The sequence below is a fragment of the Chelonia mydas genome, chromosome 23 (genome assembly GCF_015237465.2).
Source record: "Chelonia mydas isolate rCheMyd1 chromosome 23, rCheMyd1.pri.v2, whole genome shotgun sequence".
Classification (NCBI taxonomy): domain Eukaryota; kingdom Metazoa; phylum Chordata; order Testudines; family Cheloniidae; genus Chelonia; species Chelonia mydas.
Window position 1 is genome coordinate 17,345,861 of NC_051263.2, and position 11,311 is coordinate 17,357,171.

General features: G+C 66.4%; 3 protein-coding genes across 3 annotated transcripts in view; 2 read left to right on the forward strand and 1 right to left on the reverse strand.

The window, feature by feature from the left end:
• Nucleotides 1-502: 502 nt before the first annotated feature.
• Nucleotides 503-8,842, forward strand: TULP2 (TUB like protein 2). The gene is given in 16 exon segments (XM_037888214.2): nt 503-651; nt 1,058-1,079; nt 1,082-1,119; nt 1,813-1,864; nt 2,079-2,232; nt 3,061-3,174; nt 3,269-3,382; nt 3,728-3,826; nt 4,096-4,260; nt 4,566-4,666; nt 4,900-5,082; nt 6,038-6,150; nt 6,303-6,417; nt 6,767-6,865; nt 7,154-7,325; nt 8,022-8,842. Coding segments are annotated over 16 exon segments (1,824 nt in total). The 3' UTR covers nt 8,156-8,842.
• Nucleotides 8,843-10,042: 1,200 nt separating this feature from the next.
• Nucleotides 10,043-11,030, forward strand: DHDH (dihydrodiol dehydrogenase; the record flags this gene model as incomplete). The annotated part of the gene is given in 3 exon segments (XM_037888681.2): nt 10,043-10,159; nt 10,369-10,480; nt 10,867-11,030. Coding segments are annotated over 3 exon segments (366 nt in total), but the record flags the coding sequence as incomplete, so codon positions are not given.
• An 80-nt stretch (nt 11,031-11,110) lies between these two features.
• The window catches only part of SLC17A7 (solute carrier family 17 member 7), a 21,191-nt gene continuing 20,990 nt past the window's right edge, over nt 11,111-11,311 (reverse strand). Inside the window, 1 exon segment of the mRNA XM_043534892.1 lies at nt 11,111-11,150. Within this exon segment, the coding sequence (XP_043390827.1) occupies nt 11,111-11,150 (40 nt within the window).

An 11,311-nucleotide genomic window follows, 5' to 3' on the forward strand; every position in this document is an offset into this window, starting at 1 on the left:
GTCACCCAGCGCTGCCACAGTGACCACTGTCCAATCAGAAGGCAGCAAAGTATTTGCCCCCCCCCCCCCCCCCCCCCCGTGAGGTGATGGGGGGATGTCTGTGCAGTGGGGGGGGGTTTGCTGTGAGGTTCCCTTTGGAGCGAGGGGCAGGAGGGGGATGATCTGACCCCAAGCAGCATGGGGTGATTTCCCCCTGCCCCCTCCCCGGAGGGGAAGGGGCCTGGGATCAGCTCAGCTTGGGGGGCGAGGCGTGGGTGTGTAAAGGGGTATGGGGGGCAGGAAGTGGGTTCACACAACCACCGTCCCCCCAGACACACAGACACCTTCCCCTCCCCTTTCCCTGCCGGTTAGCCCATCCCCTCCTAGGTGACCCCCCAAGATCATGGGCCTGTCCTGCCCTTAGCAAGGGCTCTGTCCCGCCGTGGGTCTGGGCAATGCCTGGCACGACAGGGCCCTGATCTCAGCTGGGGCAGGGACTGTCTTTGCCCTGGCCCCATGCGACATGGGCACCTTTAAACCCAGCCACGGGGCCTGGCAGGTTAAGAAACCAAAGCCGATTATGGAGGAGACAATCCGATGGACTCCCCATGCCGGGGGCTGGGACTGCGGGGGAAGGGGTCAGATCTCATCCTCCTCTCCCCACCCCCCCAGGTCAGACCTGCCAGAGCTGGAGCTGGAGCCAGACCCGGAGCCGATATCCCCGTTCCCCTCAACGCTCGCAGGTCTGAGATTGGGGTGGGGGGACGCCCCGCTCCTATCCCTGAAGGCTGACAGCCAGAATGAAAAGTGGGTCTGGAATCCAGGACTCCTGGGTTCTCTCCCCGGCTCTGGGAGGGAAGGGGAGTCTAGTCATTAGAGTGGCGGGGGGGGAGGGGCTGGGAGCCAGGACTCCTGGGTTCTCTCCCCTGCTCTGGGAGGTGAGTCTAGTGGTTACAGCAGGGGGAGGGGAGGGGAGGGGAGAAGAGGGGGCTGGGAGCCAGGACTCCTGGGTTCCATGTGTCCAAGGGGAAACCATGAAGAAGTCCTGTGGTGCTCAGTGAATTTTTCTCTCCTCCAGGCCCAGCTGGAATCCGGCCACGACCACCCCCGCACCATGAACGCAGCAGGGCGGGGAGACACGTAAGCTTGGGGGTGGGATGGGGGTCTGGGGGTGTGCTAAGGGGCGGGGGGGGCGATGCACCGGGGGGGCGGTGTAGTGTGTTCGGGGCAGGTTGTCTTTGAGCTCAGCCTGTCTGGTCCTCATTAATCCCTAATGAGCTAATCCTGTTTTATCCGGGGGGGGGGGGGCTTAATTAGCAGCTGTTGCTTCCCTCATTCCCCCTTCTCTGCTTGTTGGGATCACTCCTTGCCCCCCTTCTAGGCAAAGGGTCTCTACGCTGGGCCCCCCATGGTCTCTTATACCCTTCCAGGGGACTCCCCAGGCCAAGGCCCCCAACTTCCCCTCCTTAGAGTCCCCCTGCTTTGACCCCCTCCCCGAGTCTCTCAGACCCTACCCCAGAGGGGCCGTGTCCCAGCACCAGGCGAGGGGTCCCATTATACCCAGCCCCCATGCCCCACCCCAGAGGGGCCGCATCCCAGCGCTGCATGGCGGGGGTACATCTGGGGGCACTTATGATGTCACAAACCCTGGCGCTGTGGCGATCGGAACCCCCCCGTGCCCCGGCCGCGGCAGCCCCTGGGACTGGCGAAGGCAGGGTCTGCTGGGGTGGCCCCTGGGTGCGTAGCCGGCGGCGAGATGGCGCGGAGTTCCTACCAGCGCCTGCCTTCCTGCCCCATCTCGCCGCCCGACGCCCCCGGCTCCTTCTCTTCCAGCGGCCTGGGCGAGGAGCCTGCTTCCCTGCGGCAGCAGAAGCTGGAGCTGCAGGTAGGTGCCCGGGGCGGTGCCCTCGTGCCTCCGAGGGGGTTCTGGGATTGAGGGGATCAGGGCTGGGAGCGGTGTCCCCTGGCTCCCCAAGGGGTTCTGGGTTCGAGGGAATTGGGGCTGAGGCTGGATCCCAAGGTGGGGTGGGGGGGTGTCACCCCAGGGCAGTGCCTCCAGGGCCTGTTCTTCTCTCCTGTCCCCTTCCCCCCACCCCCAGCGCCGCATCTTTGAGAAGAAGCAGCGCCGGAAGCGCCAGGAGCCGCTCATGGTACAGGCCAACCCCGACGCCAAGGTGACGGGCCGCCGGGGGCGCCGGCCCGAGGAGCGCACCCCCTTGATGGAGTCCTGCAGTGACCACAGCCTCTGCAACGGTGAGAGCGGGGGCAGAGGCGGGAGCCGGGGTCCCTCCGTCCTCACCCGTGTAACGAGTTCCCCCCTGGTCTCAGCCCTGTTTCTTCACTGGGGTGATTGGCTGGCTGGTGAAATCCCATACAGTCAGGTCACAGTGGAGGCGGGACTCTCCCTCCTCCAAGCCCAAGGTAGGGGCGTGGCTCGTCAGTTAGGGGCGAGGCTTCCAAAAAATAGGCCCCACCCCCTGACAGAGGTAACGCCACAAGGGGGGTTAACAGTTTGCCTGTGTCAGAGAAGAAGGCAGGGGAAAGGGGCGTGGTTTGTCCATGGGGGTGTGGTTTGTCGATGAGGGAGTGGCTGTCCTGGTATCCCTCTGTCAGTCAAGAGAGAGGTGGAAGGGGCGGGTCTTCTTGGGGGTGGGGCTCGCGAATGGTAGGTGGTGCAGCCATCCCATAGGAAAAAGAGAGAAGGGGCGCGGTAAATGTGGGCGTGGTAAATGTGGGCGTGGCCTGTTATTTGTGGGCAGGGCTGGTAGCAATTAGCCTCCGCCCACTAGCAGGTGGCCTTATACAAAGGGCAGAACTGCTCCCCCTCTTAACCAAAATAGGGCAGGGAAGGGGTGGGGCTTGTCTGTTGTGGGCGGGGCTTCCAGTAATTAGGCCCAGGTAAGGGGGCGTGGGATTTGGGGGTGTGGCCGATGGCCACTAGGCCCCACCCACTCTAAGCTGTAGCATGGCAGAGCGCCTGTTGTCTCACCCAATGGGGCGGGGCTTATCTGATTGGGGCGGGGCTTGTCTGCTGGGGGCGGGGCTGGCGCCCGGGAGGTGACGGGCTCTCTCTGCCCCTAGGAACCAGCAACCCCTTCCTGGTGGAGTCGGTCCCGGAGTCCCATCGCCCTGCTGACGCCTGGGGCAGCTCCGTGCACCTGGACCGGGGCCCCCGAGCTGCGCGGGAGGCCGCAGGTAATGGGGGAGGGGCAGATCCTGGGTGTGGGGATCCCCGGTGGGACCCCCCCCAGCTCCGCCCACCCAGTCACTCTCTGCCCCCCCCATCCAGGTGCCTCCGACGCAGAGCTGGAAGAGGCCGTCCTGGAGGACACGCGGCCCATCAACAAGGCCAAGGCGGCGCCCAGCTCCAGGCGCCGGGGCTGGCCGGCCAAGCAGAGAGGGGGTGAGCGCGGGCCGCCGGCCTGGCCGGGCCGGGAAACGGGTGCAACCGTTGCCGTGCAACCGTTGCCACGCAGGTGCACCATTTTATGTGCACCGGTCCGTTGCCAGGCAACCGTTGCCACCTTTAGACAGGCACCACTCTGTTGCTGTGCAACCGTTGCCGTGCTGCATGCCCAGTTCCGTTGCTATGCAACCGTTGCAGCGGATGCCCCGCCTTGTTGCTGTGTTGTCACACTCCGAACCCCTTAGCAACAGTTGCTATGATGTGCCCGGCCTGGCCTTTTAAAGGGGCAGCGCGCCCTTTGACCCCCCCCCCTTTACTCCTGGCCCTCTCTCTGCCCCGCAGCCGGCCGCGCCGACGCCCGACGCCCCCGGAGCTCGAAGCCGAAGGCCCCGTCGCCCGCGCGAGGGGAGCGAGTCCCCTCTGTCATCGTGGAGTTCAGAGGTGGGGCACTGCGGGGATCTGGGCCGGGGGGGGCAGTGGGGCAGGGCTGGACGTGCGAAGGGGGCTCGTGGAGACTGCGGCCCTGGTGCAACGGGCCCGGGTGGGGGAGAGGGGCGTGCAGCTGGGTGTGCAAAGGGGGGGGGTGCAGCCCTCGTGTGTGAGCGGGCACAAGGGGGTTTCACTGCCAAGCACCCGTGCAAGGCCGGGGTGAGAGCAGCTCGGCGTGGCGGGGGGGCTGCTCCAGCACTTACCCCCCCCCATCCCCCCAGACCCACAGGACAGCAGCGATGGGGACGCCCCACTGGAGGCCGGCGCTGTGGGCTGGGAGTCAGCCCAGGAGGGGGACTCGGAGGGGGAGGGGCAACCGCCCCAGGACCCCCCAGTGCCCCCTTCCCCTGTCAAGAGGAAACAGGACAGGAAGCTCCCAAGCAGAGGTGAGTTGCGGGGGGAGGCAAGGAAGAGGGGCATTGTGGGTAGGGAAGGCTGTGGGGGTGGATTGATTGGCCCCTCTGTGCTGATGGGGGCCCAGGTTCGGCTCGGTGCAAAGGATTCTGGGACAGAGCGGTGAGGTGGGGGGAGCGCCCGGTGGGGTGGGGGTAGGGCCGGCCAGGGTGTATGTGTGCCAGCGAGGGGGGCTCATGGGATGAGGGCTCTCGGGGAGGGGCACTCAGGGCGGCTTTGTGGGGGGGAGGGGGCCTGGGCTTTCTCTGACCTTTCCCGCCCCCCATCTCCCTCCCAGGGTCTCTCGGCAGCCCCCCCGGGAGCAGCGAGGAGGAGGAAGGAGACCTCGACATCCTCTGCAGATCCCTGGAGCCCGCGCTGGAGCCCGACACCCCCAGCGTAAGGGTGGGGTAACATGGGGGGGTGCCCAGAGGATGCCCCTGTGCCCGGCTGCCCCCCACCGGGATGGCCTCTTGCACCCCTTTGCACGAGGCCCCGGTGCCCCACACATGCCTTCTGCACTAGTATCTGCCCTGGGCGTTTGCCCCCGGCCCCATGAACCCCCAGCCCAGGCTCCCCACCTCGTCACTCCCCTGCCCCCTGCAGGCCTCACCCCTCTCCCTCCCCCGCAGCTGCCGGAGTTGGCGCCGGGGACCCCGTGGCCCCCGCGGCAGGAGGAGCTGGAGGGGTTTGTGCTGCGCCCGGCACCCCCCGGGGTGACCGTTCGGTGCCGCATCAGCCGGGACCGCAAGGGGGTGGACAAGGGCGTCTTCCCCTTCTACTACCTTCACCTGGAGAGAGACGATGGGAGGAAGGTAACGGGGGGGGGGGGAATTATGGTGGGGGGGAAGCGGGCACTGTGGGGCACAGGCTGGGGGGAGGCAGAGAAGGGGGTGCTGTGGTGCGCAGGCAGGGTGCAAGCAAAGAAGGGGGGTGCTGTGGAATACAAGCTGGAGGGAGGCAGCAGAAGAGGGGGGCGCCATGGGACACAGGCTGGGGAAAGGCAGAGAAGGGGGGTGCGGTGGGGCAGAGGCTGAGGGGAGGTTGCGGAAGAGGGGGGCGCCGTGGGGCACAGGCTGGGGGAAGGCAGAGAAGGGGGGCGCTGTGGGGCAGAGGCTGAGGGGAGGCAGCGGAAGAGGGAGGCGCCATGGGACACAGGCTGTGGGAAGGCAGAGAAGGGAGGCGCCATGGGGCACAGGCTGGGGGAAGGCAGAGAAGGGGGGTGCCGTGGGGCACAGGCTGGGGGAAGGCAGAGAAGGGAGGTGCTGTGGGGCACAGGCTGAGGGGAGGCAGCAAAAGAGGGGGGCGCCATGGGACATAGGCTGTGGGAAGGCAGAGAAGGGGGGAGCCGTGTGGCACAGGCTGAGGGGAGGCAGCAGAAGAGGGGGGCGCCATGGGGCACAGGCTGGGGGAAGGCAGAGAAGGGGGGCGCCGTGGGGCACAAGCTGAGGGGAGGCAGCAGAAGAGGGGGGCGCCATGGGGCACAGGCTGTGGGAAGGCAGAGAAGGGAGGCGCCGTGGGGCACAGGCTGAGGGGAGGCAGCGGAAGAGGGGGGCGCCATGGGGCACAGGCTGGGGGAAGGCAGAGAAGGGGGGCGCTGTGGGGCAGAGGCTGAGGGGAGGCAGCGGAAGAGGGGGGCACCGTGAGGCAGAGGCCAGGGGAAGGCAGAGAAGGGGGGCGCTGTGGGGCAGAGGCTGAGGGGAGGCAGCAGAAGAGGGGGGCGCCATGGGGCAGAGGCCAGGGCAGGCTGTTCATTTCTGTCTCTCTCAGCTGTTTCTCATGTCTGGCCGGAAGAGAAAGAAAAGCAAAACTTCCAATTACCTCATTTCCCTCGACCCCATCGACCTGTCCCGGGACGGGGACGGCTTCATGGGGAAAGTCAGGTGGGTTCTGTGCCCACCCCAGAGGGGCCGCACCTCCTTCTGGACGAGGGGTCCCCGTATACCCAGCCCCCCGGCCCCACCCCAGAGGCGGTCGCATCTCAGCACTGGGCGAGCGGTCTCCAGGTGACCAGGCCTTTCTGATCTCCTGGCAGGTCCAACTTGCTGGGCACCAGGTTCACGGTGTTCGATAATGGGACGAATCCGGATAAAAAACCCTTCGTCCCCGAAACGGCTCCGATCCGGCAAGAGCTGGCAGCCATTTGCTACGTATGTGAGAAAATCTTGGACCCGGGGCACTCCTGTGGGGAAGCTCGCAGCGCTGGGAACCCCTCCTGGGGGCACTGCTGCAGGGAAGCTCGCCGCGCTGGGAACCTCTCCTGGGGGCACTGCTGCGGGGAAGCTCGCAGCGCTGGGAACCCCGGCTGGGGGCACTGCTGCGGGGAAGCTCGCAGCGCTGGGAACCCCGGCTGGGGGCACTGCTGTGGGGAAGCTCGCAGAGCTGGCATCCCCAGCTGGCCGCTGTCATGGAGATGAGGAGGGTGTGGAGGGTTTTCGGGGCAGGGGGGGATGTCGGGCGATGACAGGGTCATAGATTCTCTGCTGCTCCTCACAACAGGAGACCAATGTGTTGGGGTTCAGGGGCCCACGAAAAATGACTGTGATTATCCCCGGCATGAACACGGACAACGAGAGAATCAGCATCCGCCCCAAAAATGTGAGGCTGCTGGGGACACGGGCCGGGGCACTGCTGTGGGGAAGCTCGTGGCGCCGGGGCACCCCAGCTGAGGCACTGCTGTGGGGAAGCTCGCAGCGCCGGGGCACCCCAGCCGAGGCACGGCTGTGGGGGAGCTCACAGCACTGGGGAACCCCAGCCAGGGCACTGCTGCGGGGACACCGCTGCGGGGAAGCTCTCAGCGCTGGCGAGCCCCGGCTGGCGCACTGCTGTGGGGAAGCTCGCAGCGCCAGGCTCTAACCCCCCCCGTGGCTCCCTGGCTCTCTCCAGGAACACGAGACCCTGCTGACCCGGTTCCAGAACCGAAACCTCCAGAACCTGCTGGTTCTGCAGAACAAGGTGCCGGCCTGGAACGAGGAGACCCAGTCGTACGTGCTCAACTTCCACGGCCGCGTCACCCAGGCCTCCGTCAAGAACTTCCAGATCGTCCCCGACCAAGACCGTGAGGGGGGGAACTGGGGGGAGAGGGGGGTGGGGGGAGCCAGGCCGGTGCTGGGGTGGGGGGAGAAGGGAGGCGACAATGGAGGGATCAGGGCTGCCCCCTCTCTCCCGCCCTTGGCTGACAGGGCCTGGGGGTTGGATTGGGCTGGATTTGGGGGGCTGTGCCCCACACACTCACCCCCCAGCGGAGTACCCTGTGTTGCAGTTTTTTGGGGGGGAGGTGGATTGGGGGGCATTGGAGCCAGATCAGGGCTGTTGGGGCAGATTGGGGAGATTTGGGGTGAGGCTCGGGGGGATTTGGGGAGGCCAGTGGGGCAGGTTGGGGGGATTTGGGGAGGCCGGTGGGGTGGATTGGGGGGATTTGGGTGAGATGGGGGCATTTGGGGAGGCGGGTGGGGTGGATTGGGGGAATTTGGGGGGTGATCGGGGGGATTTGAAGCAGCCGGTGGGGCGGGTTGGGGGGTATCTGGGGTGAGGATCGGGCGGATTTGGCGGGATCGGGGGGAGCTGTGGGGGATTTGGGGAGATCGGTGGCACGGATTGGGGGGAATTTGGGCGAGATGGGGGGATTTGGGGAGGCTGGTGGGGTGGGTTGGGGAGTGTCTGGAGTGAGGATCGGGGAAGTTTGGGGGGGGGATCGTGGGAATTTGGGAGGCCGTGCCCCACCCACTAACCCCCCGTCCCCCTGCCCCCCCAGCCGAGTACATTGTGCTGCAGTTTGGCCGGGTGGCGCCCGACGTCTTCACCATGGACTATCGCGCCCCCCTCTGCGCCCTGCAGGCCTTCGCCATCTGCCTGTCCAGCTTCGACGGGAAACTGGCCTGCGAGTAGCCCCCGGACGTGACCCCGTGACCTCCGACCCCCGCCTACCTGCACAGGACCCCATGATGCCCAATCCCGTGCCCTTGGAATGACCCTGCGACCTCTGACCCCACGACCTTGGAATGACCCCACCATCTCCGACCCTTGACCTCTGCCGTGATCTCCGACCCTATGACCTCTGACCGATGCTGACCTACTCTGAGTGGCTGGTTTCTCTCTGACCCACCCCTTCCCCTGTTGACGGGTCCTTGTCACCCTTGACCTCTGATTCCTTGTCTTTACCCTTTGACCTCTCACCACTCTGACCTCTGGCATCTTTAATGTCATTCTTGACCTTTGACCTCCCCACCTTGGCCTCTGAACTCTTTGGGCCTAGCTTATCCTTGACCTATGACCCCTGATTTTCTTTGTTGCTCTCTGGTCCTTTGATGGCATCCTTGACCTGTGGTCTGTTTGACCCTTGACCTCTGACCCTTCATCCTGACCTTTGCCCTCTGGCCCTGAACCATTTCACCTCTCTTGAAGACGTTACCGTGACGGCAGCTGCAGCCGCCATCTTGATTGACTCAGTTTCCCCCTGCCCCCAAAGAAGCGGGGGTCAGGGCTGTTTTGGGGGACCCCCCCAATGCATGGACTGTAAAGTGCCCCTCACCCCTAAGAGTGTAACAGATTCTTGATCCAAATAAAATCTACCCAGAAGCGAGACCCCTGAGGGGGGCTGGTTGTTAAGTCCAATTTGGGGGTGCCCCGCCAACCTCACCCCCAGGTTGCTGGATCCCCTGGGCGTTGCCCTAATCTTGGGGTCCCCTCAGGCCACTGCTCCTGTCCAACCCCCCTGCCCTGAGCCCTTCAACCCCCTCACCACTAGCGCTGACCTCCCCCCAGATGCCCCATACCTCACATGCCCCCAGAATCCCATTGCTGGGGGGTACCGGCTGTGACAAAGTGCGCCTTGTCTCTACTATTGTTATGAGACCTGTGCCTGCCTCAGTTTCCCTTCTGTTTTGCATGGCTGCCGGGTGTGTCCATTTGCTCTCTGGGGAGGTTGGGGGGTGGGGTGGTCGGGGAAGCACCCAGGTTCTGAGCCAACAAGGGCAACCCCAAGCTCCCCCCCACCCCGGCTGTGCCCCCACTCCCCGACCTACAGCCACCCTGGCAGGGGGATGAAGGACTGGTGCTGGATGAGTGGGGCCGGGCCATGGGGCTCACAGCAGCTTGGCTGGGCGCTGGGCTGACCCGCCCAGACCCTGCCGGACTCCTCAGCCCGGTGCCAGCCCGCGGACGGGTCTGTGGTTGGCAAAGGTGGCAGCGTCCCTGCCAATGCCCCACGGGGGGCTGGACTCGCAGCTGGGGGCTGCAGAGAGATGGGGGGGACCGGGGGATCACAGCTCGGTCTCACGGGCCAGGGGGCCCTGTCCACTATGGGGTCACACCCAGGAGACTGGTTCAAGGCTGGGGCACAGAGTTGGCCCCATGGGTCTGTGACACCCATCCCCCCTCCCCACCCCGGTGAGCCCCCCCGTCCCCTTCTCCCTCCCCGCCCTTTGCTTACCCACCCCAGTGACCCCCTTCACCCACAGCCCCAATCCTGGTGCCCCAAACGGAGGCCATAACGGGGGGGCAGGAGTGAAGGAGAAAGAGATGGGCGGAAATCATCCCCCCCATCCCGCCTCACATCCCCCCGTCTGTGCCCTGGAGGAATGGGGAGGGGTGACCCTCCCCCTGTCGAACCCGCCCCCATGCCCAGTGACATAGGGTGTGCCACTCTGCCCCGGGCCGCCCCACCCCGTCCCGCCCCCACACCCGTGCAGCTGCTTAGTCGGATCCACCATGCACCAGCCAGGCCTGGAGCAGGAGAGACGCCACTGCCCCCCGCGCCCCCCAGGAGCTGGGGCCTGCCCCCAGCCCAGCCCACCCAGGGCCATGGCCACCCGCTGGGGCATCTGCTCTGCTGGCAGGATCAGCCACGATTTCCTGGTGGCCCTGAAGACCCTCCCGGCCACGGAGCATAAGGTGGGGCTGGGGGAGAGGCTGCAGGACGCCTGGGTTCTCTACCCAGCTCTGGGAGCGGAGCGGGGAGGGCGGTCTAGTGGTTAGAGCGGGGGGGGGGGGGCTGGGAGCCAAGAGTCCTGGGTTCTTGGCTTAGTGCTTCACTGACTGGCAGGGGGGTGGGTTCTGGGGGGGTCCCGGCTGCCTCATCCACACTTTAACCCTCCCCCCAGGCTGTGGCCATCGCTGCTCGTGATCTCGCCCGCGCTCAGGAATATGCCCAGAAACACGGGATCCCCCGAGCGTATGGGAGCTACGAGGAGCTGGCGCAGGACCCCGACGTGGGTGAGCCCCCGGGGGACCCCCATGGGACCTGACCCAGAAAGGGGGGGCAGGACACGGGGCCTTTCCCCTCTAGGGGGCGCTGGCTCCCATCCGGCCCCAGGGCAGGGAAGGGCTGGCTCAGGGGGGTGGGGAAGGGGGCCCGGGGCCTTTCCCCTCTGGGGATAGTCTGTGTGTCCAGGGATACCTCTGAGGCAGGCTGAGACCCCCAAAGTGTGGGGACTGATCTGGGAGGGGTGAATGGCAGCACGAGGGGTGACCTGGAGCCAGGACACCTGGGTTCTCTCCCTGGCTCTGGGAGGGGAGTGGGGTCCAAGGGTTAGAGCTGGAGGGGGGGCTGGGAGCCAGGACTCCTGGGTTCCACCCCCACTTCACACTTCCCATGGCAGACGTGGTCTACGTGGGGGTCATAAACCCTGAGCACCTGCCCGTGGGGCGGCTCTTCCTGGGGGCCGGGAAGCACGTGCTGCTGGAGAAGCCCCTGGGGATGAACACGGCGGAGGTGAGGGAGCTGGCGCAGCTGGCCCGGAGCCAGGGGGTCTTCCTGATGGAGGTGAGTGACCCCCCTAGAGCCCCCCTGCAGCCCAGCGCCCCCCAGCACCGCCCTAGGGCACCGGGGCCGGTCCTGAACACTCAGGGAGAGCACCCCCCACTGGGCCCCCTGCCCCGCTCCCTGCAGCCCAGCGCCCCCTGCTGAGCCCCTGCCCCGCTCCCCTCAGCCCAGCACCCCCTGACGGGCCCCCCCCGCCTCGCTCCCAGCGCCCCCTGCTGGGCCCCTGCCCCACTCTCCACAGCCCAGCGCCCCCTGCCGGGCCCCCCCCACCTCACTCCCAG